A 24422-nucleotide genomic window follows, 5' to 3' on the forward strand; every position below is an offset into this window, starting at 1 on the left:
TGTGTTCCCTTATCCCGATGATTGCCCGTCTCAACAGATTACAGCTCAGTAAATATTGAGACTTCTAGGCACATGGCTTCCACAGTTCACGTAACTCCCACGGCACATTTACACATGACATCCGCTCAGTGCATCCTAGCTTCCCAGTGGTATCAAGTTCAGGGTATCTAGAGGATGTGACCCAACTGTTCACCGGTTTTCGGAATTCCCTTCAGAGGTGGTCAATTCTCTCCATTTTGATTCTGAGGCGTCCCGTCCAACTTCCTCAGTCACAAAATCTGCTGACGAAGGTTGCATCCCTCCTGGCTATCCAACCAAATTATTTTAATTCAACCAAACAATCGGGTTGTGATGTACTCAATAACAAAGGAGTACTGGATCTTGCCCTCTGAGTCAGGATGCCATGCAGATGTAGCGGTGGGCCCGCCAACGCGGCATGTTTTCTCCAAGCCACTTACCTAGTTGGCGTAAACAGCAGTCTGGCCGACAGGCTGAGCAGGATAATGCTACAGTCATGGTTGTTGAGCATGGCTATAGCTCGAAAGATCTTCCGGGAGTGAGCTACCCCCTCAGTGGATCTTTTTGCTACTTAGTCCAATCACAAAGTCCCTCAGTTCTGTTCCAGGCTGCAGGTTCACGGCAGGCTAGCATCGGATGCCTTTCTCCTTCATTGGGGGACAGGCTTTCTGTATGCGTATCCTCCCATACCTCTGGTGGAAAAGACTTTGCTGATTCTCAAGCAAGATTGTGGAGCCATGATTCTGATCGCTCCCTTCTAGCCGCGTCAGATATGGTTCCCTCTTCTTCTGGAGTTGGAATGTTTTCCAGCTCTCATTACGCAGAACGAGAGGGCACTTCTACATCCCAATCTCTGGCTCACACGGTCTGGATGTTGAGAGTGTGGGTTTCGTTGAGTCTTCCAGAGAGTGTCTCCCGAGTCTTGCTTGCTTCCAGAAAAGATTCCACAAAGAGGTGTTATTCTTTTTCATGGAAGAGGTTTGCCGTCTGGTGTGACAGCAAGGCCCTAGATCCTGCCTCTTGTCTTATACAGACCTTGCTTGAGTTCTTTCTACACCTGTCTGAGTCTGGTCTCAAGACCAACTCTGTCAGTGTTCATCTTCGTGCAATAAGTGCTTATCATCAACGTGTAGAAGGTTAGCCTTTAGCTGTCCACTTCATGAGAGGTTTACTTCTCCCCCAATATTGAGAGAATTCCTTGTATGTGTCTAGGGGGGGGTTATTTCTGTTGGGCTTAGCACCCCCAATAATTTTGAAAGTTGGCTCTTATGCTTCGGTCAAAACCCCTATCACTCCTTATCCAGTATCTTGGGGTCTCAATCAGGGCCGTGCCTAGGGTCTCTGGCGCCCCCCTGCAGACTATCAGTTGTGCCCCCCCCCCCCCCCCGTGAAAATGATCACACACCCCCATGAAAATGATCGCTCACCACTTGCCACACTGAAAGGAATTGTCAGCAATATTCTTAGAAACAAATTGCTATACATTGCAAAATAAGATAGCAGATGTAAATTCTCAAAGTGGACATATTCCAAACGCTAAAATGAAAATAAAATAATTTTTTTCTACCTTTGTTGTCTGGTGACTTTCTTTTTTCAATCATGCTGGTCCAGTATCCGATTCTGCTGCTATCTGTCCTCTTAACTCCATTTCCAGGGCTTCCTTTCCATTTATTTCTTTAATTTTCTCCTTTCTTCTTCATTTCTTGCTCTATATCCATTTCCAGCAATTTCTCCTCTCTCCCTGGGTCCTGCCCTCCCATCCATGTCCATTCTTGTCCCTCTCTGCCCTTCCCTCCTCCATCCATAACCAGCAATCCTCCTCTCTCCCCTCCCCTCCATTTCCAGCAATTTGTCCTCTCCCTGGGCCCCCATGTCCATCCTTGTCCCTCTCTGCCCTTCCCTCCTCCATCCATAGCCAGCAATCCTTGCCTCCTCTCTCCCCTCCCCTCCATTTCCAGCAATTTGTCCTCTCCCTGGGCCCCCATGTCCATCCTTGTCCCTCTCTGCCCTTCTCTCCTCCATCCATAGCCAGCAATCCTTGCCTCCTCTCTCCCCTCCCCTCCATTTCCAGCAATTTGTCCTCTCCCTGGGCCCTGCCCTCCCATCCATGCCTCTCTGCCCTCCCATCCATGCCTCTCTGCCCTTCCCTCCGCACCCTGGGGCCTTTAAATCTTTTACTTCCGGTCGCAGCAGCGTCAGTGAAAGCGGAGCGCTGCCGACGTCTCCCTTCCCTTTGCGCTCTTGGTTCCCTCAGTGTCCGCCTTCTTCTGATGTCAGAAGAAGGCGGGACACTGAGGGAACCAACGAGTGCAAGGGAAGGGAGACGTCGGCAGCAGTGGCGTAGCTAGGGTAGTTGACACCCGGGGCCGGTCATTGTTTAACACCCCCCCCCCCCCCCAAATCCAGTACTAGGCATACCGAGAATACAAAACACTCACGACCTATAGAGCAATTTTACCATACCATAAGCAGTCGTTCTACGAGTCACACAAGGAAAAGGAAAGCATCTTAAGCACTACAGTGAGCACTAGAACATCAATTCACCTATTGTAAAACGAAACCAGACAGAATAGTACAGATCGTCAATCCTGCACAGTCAATGCCAACTGAAAGCCATGTCTTTTTCACAAACACAGATACACCCTAATCCACTATAGAATAAGTAATCATAAACTTTCTATTTAGACAAAAATTAAACTGAACCCCCGATGCCAGACTCTGCATACAATGCAACACCACAGAAACAGAAAATGTCTCCTAGTACTGTGCAAAATATAAAGACAGCAGATGTAAATTTGAAAAAACTAACAAATACCAATCACCACTTTACAAATTAACAAATAGAAATAAAACAAATACAGAAAATAAAATAATACCATTTTATTGGACTAATACATTTAGCTTCCAGAGGCCAAAATCTCCTTCCTCAGGTCAATACAGTATAGTGCTGTTACAGTATCCTATCCTGATCTGAGGAAGGGGGTTTTGTTCTCTGAAAGTTAAGTCAAAATGTATTAAAATTAGTCCAATAAAAAGATTACCTTATTTACATGTTCTATTTATAAACATTTATTAACATAGCTAAAATACTATATCCTAAAGCAAAATAATAAAAATATATATTTACAGTTTGTTGTCTTTGGTTTCTGCTTTCCTCATCTTCTTTTCACCGTCTTCCTTCCATCCAGCATCTGTCTTCGCTCTCTCTCTGCCATCCAGTGTCTGCCCTCTCTAATGTCCCTTCCATCCACATCTGCCCTCTATTTCTGCCCCTTCCATCCACCATCTGCCCCAGTCTGCCATCTCTCTCTCCCCCTTCCATCCACCATCTGCCCTCTCTCTCTCCTTTCCCTCTAGCATTTGCCCTCTATCTCTGCCCCCTTCCATCCACTGTCTGCTCTTTCACTCCCTTCTATCCACTGTCTCCCCTTTCTCTCTGCTCCTTCAATTCACCATTTGCCCTCTCTCTTTCCCCCTCCCATCCATTCAGGGTCTGCCCTCCCTCTCACTCCCCATTCCATCCAGGATCTATCCCCCCTCTCTCACTGCCCCCTCTTTTCGGCTCCCAGTTCCCACCTGCGGCTGCCCCTAGTTCCAGATCCATTGATTCTCCCATCCACCCCTGCCCCAGGCATGACCCCATTCTCCCTCCTGCTCACTTTTCAGACCCCAGTTCCAGCTCCATGCCCCTTCTCCCATCTGTCTCCCACCCAGTCCCTTCTGCCCATCTGAGTCCCCCTCACCCCATCTGTCTCCCACCCAGTCCCTTCTGCTATCCAAGTGCCCCCCACCCTCACCCCATCTGTCTCCCACCCAGTCCCTTCTGCCCATCCGAGTCCCCCTCACCCCATCTGGCTCCCACCCAGTCCCTTCTGCTATCCAAGTGCCCCCCACCCTCACCCCATCTGTCTCCCACCCAGTACCTTCTGCCCATCCGAGTCCCCCTCACCCCATCTGTCTCCCACCCAGTCCCTTCTGCTATCCGAGTCCCCCCCACCTTCACCCCATCTGTCCCCCACCCTCACCCTGCCTCGTCTTCTCCCTGCCACCCGGTCTTTAAAAAGAAATTGCCGACGCGATAGCGAGCGCAGCACCTCGTGTGCAAGTAAAAGAAGCGAATCCGATCATCTCATTGGGCCTTCCTTCACTGTCCCGCCCTAGAGGAAATAGGAAGTTGCGTCAGAGGAGGGCGGGACAGTGAGGGAAGGCCCAATGAGATGATCGGATCCGCTTCTTTTACTTGCACACGAGGTGCTGCGCTCGCTATCGCGTCGGCAAATAAATTTAAAGGGCTGGTGCGGGGGGGGGGGGGTGCCAGGATGAAGAGCAGCGGGAGTGGTGGCACCCCCCTCTCTGGTGACACCCGGGGCGCACCGCCCCACCGCCCCGCCCTTGCTATGCCAAAAGATTTAAAGGCCTCGGCGGCGCGGGGTGAGGGTAAGCACCGCGGCGGCGCCCTTCAGAGGTGGGCGCCCCCCTGCGGCGCTTACCTCGCTTACCGCATCGGCACGGCCCTGGTCTCAATGTCGTTTTCATCCAGCTGCTGCAAGCTCAATTCGGGCCACTGGATTCCTGCCATCTGAAGTATAGGACCTGGAAGGTCATTTTCCTTGGTGGCTATTCCTTCAACTCGTAAGGTCAGTGAGCTTCAGACTCTAGTAGCTCAAGCGCCTTACCTTACTTCTCATCTTAACAGAGTAGTTCTCCGCATGCAGCCGAAGTTCTTACTGGCGGTGGTATCAGAGTACCATCTGATCCAGTCAATTGTCTTGCCAACATTCTTTCTCCCTCATCTTACAAGCCCTGGCGAAAGCAAGCTTCGCACTTTTTACGTGGAGCGGACGAGCCCCCTCAGACAGTCCGCCCAGTTGTTTATTTCTTTTAATGCCAGTTGCTGTCGGAAACCGCACCATTTCTTCTTGGCTAGCAGATTGCATCTCCTTCGTTTTTGTCCAAGCTGGACTGACTCTAGGGGACCATGTCACGGCTCACAAGATTAGAGCCACGGCTGAGTTGGTGGCTCATCTAAGATCAGTCACTATTGAAGAGATCTGCAAGGCTGCGGTGTGGTCATCAGTCCACACATTCACATTTCACTACTGCCTTCAGCAGGATAACCGACGCGACAGTTGGTTTGGGCAGTCGGGGCTGCAGAACTTATTTGGGGTTTAGAATCCAACTCCAACCCTCCTAGGCCCATTTTTGTTCTATTCCAGGCTACACTCATTTAGATGTTTCTTCTTTTCAGGTCAATTTTTATTCTGGCTTCGCCGTTGCGAGACTCAATTGACCACTGTTTGTTGTGTTGTGTAAGCCTGGAAGCTAGGGATACCCCACGTGAGAATATCAGCCTGCTTGTCTTCGGAGAAAGAGTAGTTACTTACCTGTAACAGGTGTTCTCCGAAGACAGCAGGCTGCATATTCTCACAAACCCTCCCACCTCCCCTTTTGGAGTTGTCTCCTTCATCTTTTGGATTTAACTGAGGGGCGTGTCTGCACGGCGAGCGGGAAGATGTGTGCGCACATGCGCGGTGTGATCGCTCATGCGACGGAACGCCGTTAAAGAGATTTTTAGATTTTGCTTTAAAATCCTCCGTGGCCGACGTGACGTCACCCACTTGTGAGAATATGCAGCCTGCTGTCTTCGGAGAACACCTGTTACAGGTAAGTAACTACTCTATCTATGTCGCCTCACAAACCGGAAGTTGCAGCTTCATTAGAACGTTCAGGTAGGGAATTATGTGCGGAAGGGGCGAGGCTGAGGGCGGGGCTATCAGTGAGAGTGAGTGCTGCCTGACTGACAGTGAGTGGTAGTGCAGGGCTCCAGTGTTTCCCTGCCACAGAGTGAGCTTCAGAATGTTTGAGGTGAGAATTATATATATATATATATATATATATATATATATATACTGGTTAGCACATATACAGTAATTAACTATATGAAAACAATGTTTACATCACTGAGCTCTACATCTCTCAGACCAGGAAAAGAAGAAAACACAATGATTAAGACAATTATTACATCACTGGCCTCTACATCTAAGCAATGCAAAGAGTTCTTTGACCAGGAAAGAAACAATAATTACATACATACACACATCACTGATCTCCATCATCCAAGCTCTTGTTATCATCAGCTGAGGAGGGCCCAACACACACACAGCGAAAGAGCTAGGAGCTTTTTGGACCAGGAACAGATTTCTGCGCAGCCCGTATGTTGCTCACAGATGAACCCCACTGTGCTGTGACAAGCCCTCCCTTTTTATTAGGCGCTGATCTCATGTCCAAAACTATGGAAAGTTACAGGAATGCCTCCAAGGGAAAGTTACAGAATGTACATGAAGATGCAGTCACATGCTTCCGGCCCAAGCAAACAGACCACTGGCCAGGTAGCTCATTTCTTGAACGCCGAGCATATCCTGTCTTCCTCCTGCACACACTGAATTGGTTAGAGACATGCCTTATCTTCCACATTCCAACTTTTTTTGTATTCACAAGGAAAGTTACTTTCGGTCAGAAAAACAAGATTTCAGAGGGTATTATCGGACAAAAAGCAGGGTAGAAAAGCAATCCTTTAAGACAGCACTTAAACAATAAATGAAACAGAATTACTTCTAATCAACAATACAGACCCCAAGTGCACTGGTCGATCCAGACAAGGTTGAAAAACAATCTTTTAAAATTCTATTCCATTACAATCGGTCTTTGATTTTCAATGCTGTCTGAACGACAGTCCATACATAAGTCATTACTCTACATCAGGTAAAACAACCAAAGAAAAAGTAACAAGACAGATTATACTGAGCACTAATTTCAACAAACATACTAAAATTAGCAGGAAGTGTAATTCAAGGGCAAATAGTAATAGTGCTGCCCACTAATTACTAACCAAAATTCAGTATTACAATTAATGCACACTGCTTTGTTACACTAAACTACAGAATTTGCCCAGAACAAAAGAGGTCAGTGCACAAGGCAGTATTTAAAATTATTAATCAGGTTGTGGAAGGAACCCACCGGTGAAATTCACCTCCACAAGTATTCAGAGCTAGTCATCTTGAGCCTTATCCCTTTGCATAAGGGCAAATAGATGTTACATCATGCAAGTAGTAAATTATGCTATATTAATTTCTACTTGTAAACTATCTGAGTATAATCAACTATCTGACTATAATTTAAAAAACTCTTTATTATATTGCAAAATAATAAGCTGATTAATATCAGTTCTAATACATTTTGTGTTGTCTAAAGTTTCAGCATCAATAGCATTTATTATCTCTACACCTGTACTAAAAGCTCCTAACAATGTATCATACTAAACTCATTTTATTCTACAATTAAGGCAATTAAGAGTACTACAGTTTTTGCACAGGTCTTCATAGGTGTAGTGTTCACATAAGAAAAATATAAACATTTGCTAATGGTGTATTAGCACAAAAATGTCCGCATTTTTGGGTCAACAATGCTGTATTGACTGTCTCTGACTTGTGCAAGTCATATTAAACTCATTCATGTGACAGGACTTCTTTCCATATTTGAGTGTTGTTGACAGTTGCCACAGAACACATCTAGTTAGCCGAACATGTGTCTTGTTGTCAGATTTCACTCTGATTCTTCCACTGCCATGTCAGCTTGCCTTGTCTTTCGGTGGTAAGATGTAGTCATCCACCGGGGGTAATGCCAATACCTAAAGACACCATAAGAAGGAGGATTATACTGATTTTTACAAGTATCTATAAATGAAACATATTAAAAGATTAATTACTCTCTAGGATAACATTTATTCGCTGGAACATAGGTCCATTTTTCCCGCCCAGATCAGAGGATCAGAATAGTAATATCCGCCCCTTGGGCAATAACTTCAGCAGGCTGTGGGGGCCCATTTTCTTGGGTAACCCACACCTTTGCACCTGCAGACAAATTAGTGGATCCAAAGCCTTTATCCCCTCATTTGGTAAAAGTGGTGGGTGGATCCAGCTTCACAATTCCAGATTGTAACACAGGTAAAATTAACAATTAAGCAATTCTATCATTAGCCTGAATTAACACATCGTGTGGACTTTGGTTATTAAGTATAACCCTTACTTTTCATTGATAGTCTGCAATAATCACCCCTATTTTACGTATTTGTTGTTTCAACAGACCATTTATTTGTTCAATTAAACCTGCTCCAATATATATATATATTATGGTCTGAAGCATATTGTTAACAATTAACCTTCAAAAATGGAACCATTATCAATTATCAATTCTAAAGTTTTAAAAGTGTTGCCTGCAAGGATGTGCAATTACATATCTGAAATAATTAGCTACTGCTGTGCACACATATTTCCATCCTTGCAAACTGGGTAAAACTTCTGTCTAATCCATCTACCAAATTTGTTCAGGTAATTTTCCCCTTTTTAATTACCCCTCAGACATGTGGGGAACAGATCGCCTAGTCTGGTATTAACAGGCCAGACATTCAACCATAACAATTTTAATAACATCCATAATTAAACTAATACCACGATCTGTTGCCCACCTGTGAGTGGCCTTTTTTCCTAGATGTTCACATTTTTGGTGCACCCATTTCACCAAACCTGAGCATTTATCTGGCTCTTCCACAGTCATCAGCCACTGTGCTGTAGAAACGTTCTAGAGTGACCTTGCCCTAAATTTTCTGTTTTCAAAGCCCATACAGGCAGCATACAGCTCTGCATATTAACTACTTGCTCCTCCGCCACTGCATTCTAGTGAATGCTTTATTTTGGGATTATAAACTGCTGCTTTCTACACCCTCTTTCCGCCAACATATTTAGCAGAATCATCTGTAAAGCAGGCATGCTGCTGTTTTTCATTGGTTAATTGATTATAAACCTTCCCCCACCTGACTGGGCTTTCCACCCGTTCCAGAGGCTCTAGCCCAATTACATGCTAATAACTATTTTTTAAAAAACAAGGGGTATACCTAATTCCTGCCTCTGGTAACTTGCAACTCCAAAATCCTAAAGGCACCTGAGTCTTTTGTTTCTGCCAGAGGCTCCAATTAGCACAATTGTTCCTTCACTGAGACACTTAGCTCCACCTCTCCTGGCTGCACTGGCCACAAATCTAAGGCAGTTTGTATTGCCTATTGCGCTGCTTCAAAATCTTGTTATTCCTTTTCTCCCCACTCAAAATTATATTTTTTCCTAGTCACTTTATATAATGGTGCTAAAATTTGCCCCAGGTGGGGTACATGTTGTCTCCAAAAGCCAAATAATTCAATCCAAATTTTTCTGTTTAGCTTTTGGCAAAATTTCTCTTACTGAATGTCTAAAAATTTCACTGTTTGGGATGGTCCTTGTACTATCAGGATCTCCATCCTTTGTTCTTTAAATGTATAATTAACAATTCCACTGGGTCTGAACATTGTCCTGTGTTTTCCCTTGAATCATATATCATCAATATAATGCACAATTTGCATATGATCAGACTAGAGAAAACTCATCTATACTGCCTGCCCTGCCACTGAAAGCAAATTGATCCCAATATTTCTCATTAACTGGTATTGTAAAAAAAACATTAGCCAATCTATTACCAGCATGCCATATGCCAGAATGTGTCTGTATTCCTCTATCAAAATAATAGTATCCGGGACTGCAGCAGTTAAAGCGGGTGTAACTTTGTTTAGTTCCCTATAATCCATGGTCATCCAATTCCTAATTTGTGTCTTGTATTTTCTAATTCTAAAAAAACCTATGGCTCTAAAACCCCAGTGTTACCAATTCCTTTATTTTTGGTAAAAGCTCTTATTCTAATTGCACTGCTCACAGATCCAAACAATCTGTAACTGCTCAAAAAGCCTGTTTTTTTCCTTTAAAAAAAAAAACAACCCCGTTGCTCTCTCCCTTCACTGAAGGTCATTCTTACTGATAAGCTCTGCTTGCAAGAAGCTAATTAACCCATTCCTATATCTTGACAGTTTAACCAGTTTCTCTACGGAAACGGTCCTTGAGTAACCCTTTTTTTATATGTGCAATTAATTTCCAAATGACTCTAACATATACTACGTCACACAGAAGCATGGCACACTCAATGTCATTTTAACTGCGCAAATCACATAAAATTCTAACTACGTCATATGTTGCTTAGTTATTTTAACTGTGCAACCACACATCATTTCTTACTACGTCACATTTTACAACAGCATGCTCAGTTATTTAACTGTACAATATTCTGGCAAGCATTCCATTCCAACTGTAATCACACACTTATCCTTCCAATTCTGCACTTTTCCTATGCTATTCATCCGCGTCTGTAACGGATTTTCAGATAAACAATACTTGTTGCATAGCAACATCAGATAAATGACGGCAGATAAAGACCCGCACAGTCCATCCAGTCTGCCCAACAAACAAATTCACTTTACATAGTAATTCCCTTTCTCTTCCTGTTTTCAGCATTTGCCTACAGCAAGGCAATGATTCCTTTAAAACCGGAGTCCTGTTCCTCCCCCATTAAGACCACTCAGTGGCTATAATAACATATAATACCTCATTCCAGCTTTGGAATTCAACTCTCCCATGCATTCCTATTACAAAAGGGTCATTCTATGTATGAATCCCACCCTCGTCGCCAAAGGATCTGCTATGGATTTACGCCTGTTCACTAACACAGACTACCCAATAATTACTGTGGATCTTTTGGATTCGTAATGAATAAATTAAACCTTTATTAGAGGAAGCTAGATTCTGGAATTGGTTAATACACACCACACATTGTATGTATATATATATATATATATATACACTGGTTAGCACATATACAGTAATTAGCTATATGAAAACAATGGTTACATCACTGATCGCTACATCTCTCAGACCAGGACAAGAAGCAAACACAATGATTAAGACAATTATTACATCACCGGCCTCTACATCTAAGCAATGCAAGAGTTATTTGACCAGGAAAGAACAATAATTACATACATACACACATCATTGATCTCCATCATCCAAGCTCTTGTTATCATCAGCTGAGGAGAGCCCAACACACACACAGCGAAAGAGCTAGGAGCTTTTTGGACCAGGAACAGATTTCTGTGCAGCCCATACGTTGCTCCAAAGTGAACCCCACTGTACTGTGACAAGCCCTCCCTTTTTATTAGGAGCTGATCTCATGCCAAAACTATGGAAAGTTACAGGAACGCCTCCAAGGGAAAGTTACAGAATGTACATGAAGATGCAGTCACATGCTTCCGGCCCAAGCAAACAAACCACTGGCCAGGTGGCTCATTTCTTGAACGCCGAGCATATCCTGTCTTCCTCCTGCACACACTAAATTGGTTAGAGACATGCCTTATCTTCCACATTCCAACTTATTTTTGTATTCACAAGGAAAGTTACTTTCGGTGAGAAAAACAAGATTTCAGAGGGTATTATCGGACAAAAAGCAGGGTAGAAAAGCAATCCTTTAAGATAGCACTTAAACAATAAATGAAACAGAATTACATCTAATCATCAATACAGACCCAGACAGGGTTGGTCGATCCGGACAGGGTTGGAAAACAAACTAAAATTCTATTCCATTACACTGGGATGTGATTGTCAAATGTGCTATAGCAGTGACTGTGACACAGTAACAGGTGCTGCCAGGGATCCCAGTGTGGTTGGGGACCTATGCCTATGAGGCCTGCAGCTGACTGGGAGGTAACAGTAGACCTTGCTTGGTCTTCTATGCCTTCTAGCTACCTCTTCTTGAACCTCCATGATACAGTCACTATACTGCATAGGAAGTGGGAAACATATGTTTGGGGGGGATCCAGTCATAGTATCATCAGTCCAAGTGTACTCAGGCATGCCCTCACTGCTGCATGCCCACCTCCCCAATGACTGATATTGCATGTATGCTTGGCCTAGCAGTGGGAGCTTGGGGTGGGGGTATTCTGCCAAAGCAAATGCCTTTGGCTATAGAGGTGTTGGGGGGGGGGGGCAACTAGCTACCTATCTTTTTGGAGTTTTCTATGGCCCCCTGTTGTAGACAGTGCAAGGTATGCTGGGCTGGATGTTCATAGAGTACTAATACTTCATTTGGGACCCTCCACAATGGCAAGTATTGGCATTCTGTATGGGCTCAGGGGCCTGGAGAGGCCTGGCCCTTTGAACATAAGAACCAGAACGAAGTGGTCCATCTAGTCAGTGATCCTGTTTCTAATAGTGGCCAAGCCAGGTAACAAGTACCTGGCAGAAACCCAAATCCTGACAACTTTCCAAGCTAACAATCCCAGGGCAAGCAGACTATGGACTTTTCCTCCAGGAATTTGTCCATACCTTTTTTAAGCCCAGATACACTAACTGCTGTTACTACACAATCTACGATTGCACGTTGCTTCTTATATTCTTGGAGAATACCCAGCAGACTGAATCTGGATAAATTTCGCCTTCCTCACCGAAGAAATCGTAGCACAAGCAATCCACAGGTACGCCAAATCCCATTGCAAATTGGACACATACCCCAACTACCTAATAAAATCAGCCCCTCAACGCTTCATAGTAGACCTCACATCACACCTAAACTACATGCTGCAACATGGACTCTTTCCTAAGGACAAAAGCAATATATTACTCAACCCAATACCTAAAGATCCAAAGAAAAAAGCAAATGAAATCACCAACTATCGCCTGGTAGCATCCATCCCCCTGGTAGTCAAACTGCTGGAAAGCATGGTAAACAAGCAACTTACCGACTACTTAAACAAATTCTCAATATTACACGAATCACAATCAGGATTTCGCTCCAACCACAGCACCGAAACAGTAATAATCACCCTCCTGACCAAATTCAAACAAGAAATTGCAACAGGCAAAAGTGTACTCCTACTACAATTTGACATGCCTAGTTTGTTTGATATGGTAAACCATAAAATACTACTAAACAAAGAAAATGTTCCATTCAATGTGGAAACTCAAATGAGTAAAACCTTTCTTCCCAAGGGAAATATTCCGCAGCCTGGTACAATCAATGGTGCTAAGTCACCTAGACTACTGCAATGCAATCTATGCCGGATGTAAAGAACAAATTATAAAGAAACTTCAAACTGCCCAAAACACTGCAGCCAGACTCATATTTGGAAAAACGAGATATGAAAGTGCCAAACCACTACGCGAAAAATTGCACTGGCTCCCAATCAAAGAACGAATCACGTTCAAAATATACACTCTGGTTCACAAAATCATTCACGGCGAGGCCCCGATCTACATGGCAGACCTCTTAGACCTACCAACCAAAAATACAAATAGGTCAGCATGCACATTCCTAAATCTCCACTACCCAAGCTGCAAAGGACTAAAATACAAATCAACATATGCATCCAGCTTCTCCTATATAAGCACACAAATATGGAATTCACTACCAAACATCACGAAAACAATGAATGACCTAGCAACCTTTCGGAAATCATTGAAGACCAATCTATTCAAGAAGGCTTACCACAACGATCCAACCTAAACACCCGAACCCTGCAACACAACGAAACTTGCACCAGAACAGAACACTTAATTCTCCCTCCTCAACTACCTTACAACACCCTGTTACTCATTAACTTTAACGCAATTTACTACTCTGTATTTCTGACACCGGAATTGGCGCTCGCCATCACGGTACTGTGTAAGTCACATTGAGCCTGCAAATAGGTGGGAAAATGTGGGATACAAATGCAGCAAATAAATAATAAATAAAATATTAATTTAGTATGCTAAAGCTCAATGCCCATTTTTCAAATTCGGCCAAACAGTAAAAGATGCTATTTGATAGAGCTCTAGTTTGGAGTATGTTATCCAGAACATTACTTTAGTTTCATCTATGAAAATAACCTGGGAAATATTTAAGAAACAGATCACCTAAATTAATTAATTACATACCACTATTTGCTATCAAAACTGTTGCTAATTTATTATTCTAACAAACTCACCATAAGGATTACAGCATTAGAAAGCAAACAGCTGAGGATTTTGCACTGGTTGCCCGTAAGGGCTAGCGTTGATTTTAAGGTGGCTTGCCTTATATATAAATTTTTTTTATGGGTATTGCCCTTTGGATCATGTCTCTCTGTTAACTTATCTGACAGTTTGTTCATCAGCCCAATCCAATTATTTATTAAATTTAGGTTTCCCACCTGTTAGTCGGATTCACTTTATGTGTTTACATGATAGCTCTTTCAGTTACATTGCTGTTAAGTGTGGAACAACATTCCTTTTCAATTCAGAGCATTGATTCGTATTTTCAATTTAGAAAATCTTTGAAAACTTTATTGTTCGATAAATATTTCTGAATATGTAGATTCTACTATTGGTATTTGAAATCTTAGTGTAGCCCGCTTTGATTTCAATTGGAATTAAGCAGGATATAAGAGCTGGAAATGGAATGGAAACTGGTGACTTGAAGCCAAAGTAAACTGTTCATAGGCACCTAGAGCTGTGAAGGCCTTTTGTGGTCCCTGTGGGGTCCTCCTTGAATGCTACCTTGTCAGGTATGTACGAGATGTGGCATAGTGTTAGGGCTCTGGCCCTTGGTCTGTGAATGCAGATAGGGCTTTATTCCCACTGCAGCTCCTTATGAATGTTGACTCTTTCCTCTACCGATAGCTGCAATGTGCTATTTAGCTATCTGTGACATGCTGGGCACTTTAATTTAGACCACAGAAGGTTAGAGGCACATTCTATACCCCCCCCCCCCCTTTCCATGTTTTCACAATGGTTATGGTTGGCTGCAACACAGTGTTGTATATGTGGGGGTTTGGCCACACTATATTGAAGGTTACTGCAGTACATATTCCTTGCTCCAGGAGATGACTGTTATGGAGCGGCTATTTGTTGGTACTCACACTGTGCTACTCAGTTGCTTCCTGATGTGTTTTAGGAGTGCCAGTTATACCTCCTCATCCATGGAGCCACCACCTCAGCACCTCCAGATCGTAGTGCACCACCAAAGAGCGTCTGCAGAGCACAAATTTGAGATGACAAGGTTCAGGTGGTGGCCATTTTTAGCTTGACAGACCAGGTTCCTGTATGACATGTTCTCAGACAGCCTGTGGACTGCTCATGGTCATCAGTTTGGGTAGTTGCTAGGGAGGGTGCAGCATTGCTTGACCAGAAGTCCTTGCTGGCCTTAGTGGGGCATAGGGATTGTAGATGGCTTGGAACACATTCTTGTTGACATCTGTACTTTGGCTAGGAGTTGTTTCATGGCATGTGGGACTTAGGGGTTGCAGTTTGTGGATATGTGGACTGCTGCCACCATTCATATTCTATGTAGGGGTGGGAGCAGCAGGCCTAAACTTTGGGAGTCTCAGAGATGTGTAGCTTCCCTCATTTCAACCTTGCATGCTGGGGAGGAAGCCAGATGGGATGGGAGCATATTGTGTGCCCATGATGACAGTGGAAGGGGCCTGATGGCCTTCCACTAACTTGGGAATGTATGGTGCTTGTACTTGGGTGATGCAGGGCTGATAGCTTCATTGCATGAGAATTGCCTTGCAAGTTTCCTTCTTATTTGTTTCCAGACCCTTGTGGCCAATTGTGGGGTGGGCAGCCTTTAGTGTCTTTCAAAGAGCTGCCTACTATGTCGGAAACACAGCAGGGCTAGCAGGTAGTTCTTCTCATTGGAGATGAGCTTCCTTCTTGCCAACATGTCTGTTCTATAGTGGATGCACTGGGCATGCACATTTTACATATGAGACAGGATGCTCCTGTCCATCATGGCCCATGTTGTCTAGCCGCATAAGTCCACTTCTCATTTAGGTCATTTTCACTTGGATATTTTACAAAGGTAAAAATGACTATCTTGAAATGTCTATACCAGTCTGCACTGCATCCTAAATTTGGAACTTTTGGGGGGGGGGGGGGGGGGGGGGGGGTGATTTTACAACACATGAAAACATTCTTTCTGCTTATCTGTTTACAACACATGGAAGCATCCTTTCTGCTTATCTTTTATTGGGGTGTTTTTTGGGATGTTTTGGTTTGGACATTTTGTTTTCATGTAGACATCATTTTAAAAATGCCCCTCCATGTTACTATGTAAAAGGGCCCTTTTATTAAGTTGTGTTAGGTGCTAACGCGCACCTAATGTAGCAAAAAATGGAGTCTTGCAGGGACATGCTTAGGTGTCCTGTGGTAAATTTGAAATGTGTGTAAGCTATCTGCTAGCTAAAAAAAAATGTTTTTAAATTTTTTTTGAGAGGTCTTATCAGGGGCAGAGAGTGGGCATTCCTGTACTAAGCAGTTAGTGCATCTACATTACCGTGCACTAACTGGTTAGCACACAGACACCACATGAGTCATTACGGCCTATAAAATGAGTGTCAGTAAGTGCTCACACGATAATTTTTAAAAATGATTATGTGCTAATGACAACATTAGCGCATACTGAGAAAAGCACGTGAGCCTCAGGAATCGTTTTGAAGAGTAGTCTTTATTAAAATTCCTAACACGAGCCGTGTTTTGGTAAATGCCTGCTTCAGGGTCAGCTGTGATTGATATTCCAAGAGGTTCAATGAATGTATTCCAATGCAGGGGCGTAGCTACGGGCAGGGGCGTAAGCTACGGGCAGGGGCGTAGCTACGGGTGGGCCCGCCCAGCGCCAGCGCCAGCCCCCATTGCCGGCCACTGCTGCTTTTCCTGTTGAGCAGCAGGGCCGGCGCTACAAAAAGAAGAAGCGCTAACGGCGCTAAGGACGAGAAATGTTTAAAAAAAAAAAAAAAAGCGCGGCACCGGCAGCACTGTCTCGGCAGCCTTGAGGCATGGGCTGCTGAGGCATTGGTTGCTGCTCGCAGGCTCCTCCCGTCTGCTATTTGCAGGATCTGTTAATGGAGTTGTTCAAAGTCCACTTTCTAAAATTTTGGTTTCTGTAGGCAAGTTGCTCTCATGGAATGCCTGTGCCCTTTTCCATGTTTGCAGAAAGGAAATTACTTTTTTTGCCTATGGAAATCTGCATATTTGTTGTGGATATCTTGAAAGCCTTAATGGGAAAGGAACTGGGTTATAAGCACTGCACTAGAGAAAGGCAGATATACTGCCTTTCTGTGGTTACAATCAAAGATAGTTTACATAGTGTATAATGACTTTTCCCAGAGTCATAAGGAGCTGCAGTGGTAATCAACCCAGTTCCCCCTGGTTCTCAGGCTGTTGCACTAACCATTCAGCTACTCCTCCACCCCAAGGCAGGTTAGGGAACCACTGGGCTAGTTTAAAAAAAAAAAAAAAAAAAGCTTTTAACTAGCCCAGTGGTTCTCTAACCTGTCCTGGGGGCTTCCCATCCAGTCAGATTTTCAGAATATCCACAATAAATATTCATGAGAGAGATTTGCCTGCACTGCGTCTACTGCATACAAATTTCTTTCATGAATATTCATTATGGATATCCTGAAAACCTGACTGACTGGGGAGCCCAAGGACAGTTTGGGAACTACTGAAAAACGGCCCAACATTCAAAGTGCAACAGACTGGGCCATCCATTGATTTTCAGTGGTATTATCCACTTGAAATCATTACAGACCACACAGGTGCTGTCTGGACACTGCTGGGGCAATCCGGGTGTGTAGTGGAAAATTATCTGGATAGCAGCAATATTTGGCATTCCATCTGGATAACTATCCAGATATCTTAGGAGAGAAAAATTGTCTTAATTTTGGATAGTTATCTGGATAGTGATGCCAAATATTGTTGTTTACCAGATAACTTTGGCAGGTTGTGGCTTACCCAGATATTTAGCACCTATCTTCAGATAGCAGCCAGTGCTGAATATCTGGGAATATATTTAAACACATCAACTAGCATTTAATAGAAATGACAACGTCAGAGTTTAAATACTTAACTGATCTTATCATTTAAAACCTGCAGTCTCCAGTTTCCCCAAGTTTTGAGACAAAATTCCCTGCAGCTAAATATTCACATCTGCACATTACTTACCAGCAATGGTAGGGCCTGTCTTTTACATCCTTCAGGGGTGGGAAGGTACATGTGTGGTTTGGATTTTCAAAAGCCCACATTTACTTCCATGTTGTTGTGGCTAAATTCAAATATTAGTTGTGCAATATGACCAGTTGTTACATTCCTAGTTAGTTTCCTGTAGAAACTGCCTAATTACTTTTAAAAATGAGTTTGCTCATATACTTAGCTCATATACTTAATGTATAGAGTATCCTTTTAAATTACACATCATATAGTGCTCTAAATCAGTGGTTTAAACCCAGTCCTCAGGGACCACTTGACCAATCGGGTTTTCAGGATATCAATAATGAATATGATGGAAAGAGATTTGCATACCAAGAAGGCAGTGCATGCAAATCTATTTCATGCATATTCATTGTGGATATCCTGAAAACCCAACTGGTCAGGTGGTCTCTGAGGACTGGATTGAAAACTACCAGCTCTAAATGAAAGCTCTGTACAAATGTATTCTTAATATTTCATTGTATTCTGTTGGCAGAAATCATTCAGGAACTTTGTGGTCATGTGTCTTAACTAACAACAAACCTGGGGGGAGATTGCTCTGATGTCATACCCTTTATAGTCTTTTTCATTTCTTACAGCTACTTCTGCTGATCGATTCCTACTGCATCGACAGATCTCATGTATGCTACACTTGTGTTTTTGTTCTTTGGCAAAATAATATTTCTTCCGAGGACAAGCAGGCTAAAATAATCCTAACAAGTGGTTGGCATTCCGCGCCGGCTCGGGAACCGGCATTTTAAAAGCAAAAAAGTTTGCTGGAGCCTTCCCACCCACTGCATGGCCGTGCTCCTCAGTTACCTTTTTTCTGCACGAGAAGCAGCTGCTCTTTTTTTGGCTCTGCTTCGTTGCCCGGGAGAGTCTTCCGTGCTTCGTTTTTGCGGCATTTTGCCTATATTTCTTTTGTTTCTTTTACTTTCAGTATTGGTGTTTTTTTTTTTAAAAGGCAGTCCCTTTTATTTTCCTAAGTTTTTTTGATCCGCGTCAAGTTTTCTTTTCTTTTAGTTGTGGCCATCCTTAGGCCTGCTCGGCCGGGTTTATCCATTTTTGTGCTCTATTGTTCAGCACAATCGTGTTTTTTGACTTGGCTAGGGCTGTCTTCTCTTCCTTGTCATTGAAGACTCCCAGTGGCTTGAAATGCTGTTCTTGGTGCAACCGGACCATCTCAGTCACTGATACCCATTTGTGGTGTATTCAGTGCCTTGGGCCCGACCATAGCCCAGCTCGTTGTGCCCTTTGTCTTCATATGAAGAAAAGGACTCAACTGGCTCGAGAAGCCCAGAGAGAAAAACCTTTTGGGGCTTGGTCCGGTCCTTCGACATCTGCATCAACATCAGTACCGAGGCCAGCAGAGTCGGTGTCGACATCGAGGGATGCATCAACGTTGGGAGTGGAGGTAGGCATGGCTGCTGAGAGACCACGACACACTGGGAGCAGCGAGGCATCGAGTGGGTCTTCACCTGACTTGAGGCCTCCTGCTATGAAGGCCCCCCCAGGACTGTCCATCCATGGACCCGACCCCGAGGTGACGTGGGGATTTGACATTGTACTCGTCGGCACCGAGGAGCCTTGGTGAGGTGCATTGAGCAAAGGCTAAGAAGCACCGACACCACTCTCCCTCGACGCATGTTGCCAGGAGCTCTGGGGCGCCGAGGGAATGGACACCCGAGAAGCATCAACACCGGGAGGACCGCTCCCCCTCCATACAAGAGGTGCCGAAGTGTCGGTCTCTCAGCAGTCCGGTTCCTGCTCCTGAACCCCAGGCGACTCTGCCAACGACTGCTCCACCGGCTCTGCAGCCTTTTACGATGGCGGCTCTCGACGAGCACATTCGGCCCTTCCAGAGCTTCTGGAAGGACTGCTGCATCACTCTGCATCGGCGTCGGGGATGCTTGCACCTACCTTGCTGCAGCTATGTCTGGCCCTCCACCCACGGTGAGGTCCCCGAGTTCGGCGCCGCTTGTGGCTCCGGTATCGGCTGCCACCCAGGTTGACTCCCCATCGACGTTGGTGGAGGAAGCTTCACCGCAGTCCATATGGGAGTCGGCCTCTAGGCATCACCATCGAGACCACGGGTCTTCGGCATCAAGGCGGGTTCGGTCTCGGAAGTTACTGAGGGAAGTGCTGTCTGACACCAAGGAAGAACACTCGTGGGAGTCAGAGAAAGATCCCAGGTACTTCTCCTCAGATGAGTCCTTTGGGATTCCCTCTGAACCTTACCCTCCACCTAAAAGGAGACTGTCTCCTCCTGAGAACCTCTCCATTTCATCTTTTGTGCAGGAAATGGCTCAGGCCATTCCATTCCCTGTAGACGTGGAATGAGATGCTCAAGGTCCTGGACTACACCTCTCCACCTAGAGAGGCAGTAACAGCTCCTTTGCATAAGATACTCAGGGAAGTCCTTATGCAATACTGGGTGTCCCCTCTGTCTGTCCCCATTGTCCCAAAGAACACAGATTCTCAGTATTGGATCCACGGGGAAGCTGGGTTGATGCAGTCTCAGTTACTCCACAACTGTATGGTTGTGGACTCCGCTCTCAAGAGAGCCAAGAGTTCTAGAGACTATGCTTCAGAATCCCCAGGCAGAGAAGTTAGGACTTTGGACTCTTTTGGGAGGAAGATATACCAGGCCACCATGCTCACTGCCCGTATTCAGTCATACCAGCTCTTCACGAGTATCCACTTGCAGAACTCTGTGTGGCAGCTGTCTAGTTTGGTCGATTCCCTCCCTCTGGAGCAGACCGAACCTTTTCACCAGCTGGTCAAACAACAGAAGGTGTGTCGTAACTTTTTGGCCAGGGGTGCTAACGACACTTTTGATGTATCATCCAGAATCTCTGCTCAAGGTATACCCATGCACAGACTCTCATGGCTGCGTGTTTCTGACCTGGACCATTCAGTCCAGCAGAGGATTGTGGATGTTCCTTGCTGGGGGGGATAATCTTTTCAGAGAGAAGGTGGAAGATTTAGTTGACCAGATCAAGAAGCACACAGATGCTATGGCTTCTCTCTCCCGCCGGGTGCCTTCTTTCACCTCCTGAACTAGGAGGTATTTTGGTGGGTTGTGGAGTGCTCCCTATTCCTATTCTAGGCATAGGTACAATCTGGCGACTCGCCAGCCTGCTCAGGCTCAGCCCCAGTGCGCTCGTTCTCATCAACAGCGTGCACCTAAGGCCCCTGCTGCTCCCCAGCAAAAGCAAGGGACGGGCTTTAGACTGACTCCAGCAGAGCATAGCCGCAATAAAAGGGTCCATGAAGGACGACTTGCCGGTTGGAGGGAGGCTAATGTTTTTTGACCAAAGGTGGCCTCTCTTAACCTCCGACCGGTGGGTTCTTCAAATAGTCCGGTTAGGATACACCCTGAATCTGGAATCCAAACCTCCAAATTGCTCGCCGGGAGCGCATTTGTACAGCTCTCCGCACAGGAACTCTCTGCCCTTCTAAAGGCCCATGTGGTCGAACCCATTCTACCAGGGGAAGAGGAACTGGAATTCTATTCCAAGTACTTCCTTGTGCAGAAGAAAACACTGGGGATCCGTCCCATCCTAGACCTAAGGACCCTGAACAAATTCCTGGTCTGAGAAAAGTTCAGGATATTTTCCGTGGGCACCCTTCTTCCCATGATTCAGGAAAGCGATTGCTATGGACTTCAAGGACGCTTACACTCATATCCTGATACTTTCAGCTCACAGGAAGTATCGTCGATTTTGGCTGAGAATGCAGAACTTCCAGGGTATTCACAAAATGTCTAGTGGACACTGACCTGCGAGGTACCACAAGGATTGATACTGTCACCTATTCTGTTCAATACCTACCTCAAACCACTAGCTGAGCTGATTCGGTGAATGGACACTCAATTTTACATCTATGCGGATGATGTGCAGCTACTCATACCCATTGAACCTGACTTACCTACAAGCCTTGAATAAACTGATTACTTGTCTAACATCAATTCAAGAATGAGCTGAACACAACAAACTTTGTCTGAACCCAAGTAAAACTAAGCTTCTCTGGGTCCCTAACACAAGTGGATACATACCTGACATCAAAATCCCTTATGGAAGTATGAACTCCCCCTCAAATCACAAGTCAGGAACCTTGGAATACAGTTAGATTCAACACTTACTCTGATTCCCCAAATCCAAGCAACCTTCAAGAGCTGCTTCTACTATTTGCAACAGCTATGCTGCCTGTCTCCTTACATCAAGAAGGTAAATCTTATCCCAGTTGTGCATGCCATGGTAACATCAAGACTGGATTACTGCAATGCACTATACAATGGTCTGACTACAAAGAGCCTGCACCAGCTCCAGTTGATTCAGAATGCAGCAGCAAGACTCATAGAAGGTTGTAAGCGACGTGATCACATCACACCATTTTTGTAAAAACTTCATTGGCTGCTAGTATAATACAGGGCTAAATTTAATATGTCTGATCTTCAAGGCCCTGCAAGGAAATGGCCCTGAGTATCTGAAGAATAGGATGATCCTCCACACACCGCCAAGGATACTAAGGTCCTCCCAAGGACTTTCACTAACTACACCCTCTCCAAAAAACATTACACGATGTGATACCCGCAAGCGAGCCTTCTCCAAAGTAGCCCCCACACTCTGGAATGCATTGCCTGAAAGGTTCCGCTTAACACAAGACTATCTCTACTTCAGGAAGCATGTTAAAGCTTGGCTCTTCAACCAAGTCTTTAATGGAAGAAGTAACTAACTTGTTAGTCTCACTCACACACACAAGGATTGACTCGGGCTGCACATACTGCAGCGGGACATGTTTATCCATTCCTAGCCTAACAGATAATATTTAACCATCTCTCTGACCTCATGTGCAACTTTCTTCAAATCAGTCACCTTACTTTATTCTTCCTACTTTCTTACTCATCTATATGGTACAACTTTGCCTAACCCTTCACCACCAATTATAATGTTCTATTACATATTGTGTTGTCATTGCAAGTAGTATACCATTTTAATTCTTATTGTATTTACAATGTGGTGTTCAAACTGTCTTGCTCCTTGCCTGTGAATCCAATTATTTACACACTCTATATTGTTGTTTTTATTAAATGGACCTCAGAACTCCCCAGCCTGGCTGTTCTATTCAGAACACACTTTGTACTCTATTTTCATAAGTGCACACAAGCTGCTTTGTGGAGATAGTTTTATCACTGGTCCAATTTTTACTGTATCAATGTTTTCTGGCTCAGTAATTTTCACGTCTATTTGGGAAAAAAACTCCCCTTGGGAGAAAAGCCAAAGACGTCTTACCCCTGAAATTTAGTGTTTCCACATGCCACTGAGCAAGATAGTTTTTGCCAGTGCTTTTTTTGTGCCGGTACGCAACGGTACAGCGTACCGGCACTTTTTTTTTTTGCCCTTCACTTCCTCTCAGTCCCCCAGGGACGTGGTGTGCTGGAGCCGCAGGGCCGGTCTGACACTGTAAACAAGGTAAGCATGGCTGGAGGGCGCTGCCGTTCCATGCTTACCGCCACTTATCTGCCCGCCCTGGCGCCTTCTTCTCCCCCCAAGGATCCTTTTTATTTTATTTTAAATTTACCTCCATCCGAGTCCGACCGCATGGGCAGCAGTGTCACTGGAAGCGCTCCCCTCTCGAGTCCCGACGTCTCTAGCAGAAGCTTCCTGATTCGTTCATTCTCAGTGTCCCGCCCTCGAGGGTGGGACACTGAGAATGAACGAATCAGGAAGCTTCTGCTAGAGACACTGGGACTCGGGAGGGGAGCGCTTTCAGTGATGCTGCTGCCCATTCGGTCGGACTCGGAGGTCAGGTAAATTTAATATAAAAGAAAAAGGATCCTTGGGGGGAGAAGAGGGCGCCAGGGCAGGCAGGAAGTTGGACATGGGAGCGGGAGGGAAAGGGAGAGAAGACCATCTGGACATGGATGGCAGGGCTCAGGGAGAGAGGGGAATTGCTGGATAGGAATGAATGGAGGGGGCAGGGGACAGAGGAGCATGGGAGAGCAGGGCTCAGGGAGAGAGGGAAATTGCTGGATAGGGATGAATGGAGGGGACAGGGGACAGGAGCATGGATGGGAGGGCAGGGCTCAGGGAGAGAGGGGAATTGCTTTATAGAGATGAATGGAGGGGGCAGGGGACAGAGGAGCATGGGAGGGCAGGGCTCAGAGAGAGAGGGAAATTGCTGGATAGGGATGAATGGAGGGGGCAGGGGACAGGAGCATGGATGGGAGGGCAGGGCTCAGGGAGAGAGGGGAATTGCTTTATAGAGATGAATGGAGGGGGCAGGGGACAGAGGAGCATGGATGGACATGGATGGGAGGGCAGGGCTCAGGGAGAGAGGGGAATTGCTGGATAGGGATGAATGGAGGGGACAGAGGAGTGTGGGAGGGCAGGGCTCAGGGAGAGAGGGGAATTGCTGGATAGAGGTGAATGGAGGGGGCAGGGGACA

At 45.1% G+C, this 24422-nt stretch overlaps 1 protein-coding gene across 1 annotated transcript in view; it reads left to right on the plus strand.

The window, feature by feature from the left end:
* The window catches only part of DGKI (diacylglycerol kinase iota), a 1705262-nt gene that overhangs the window by 1539050 nt on the left and 141790 nt on the right, over positions 1–24422 (plus strand). The window contains 2 exon segments of the mRNA XM_030215620.1: positions 18572–18591; positions 18593–18613. Of these exon segments, the coding sequence (XP_030071480.1) occupies positions 18572–18591; positions 18593–18613 (41 nt within the window).

This window comes from Microcaecilia unicolor, chromosome 10 (genome assembly GCF_901765095.1).
Source record: "Microcaecilia unicolor chromosome 10, aMicUni1.1, whole genome shotgun sequence".
NCBI classification, from domain to species: Eukaryota; Metazoa; Chordata; class Amphibia; order Gymnophiona; family Siphonopidae; genus Microcaecilia; species Microcaecilia unicolor.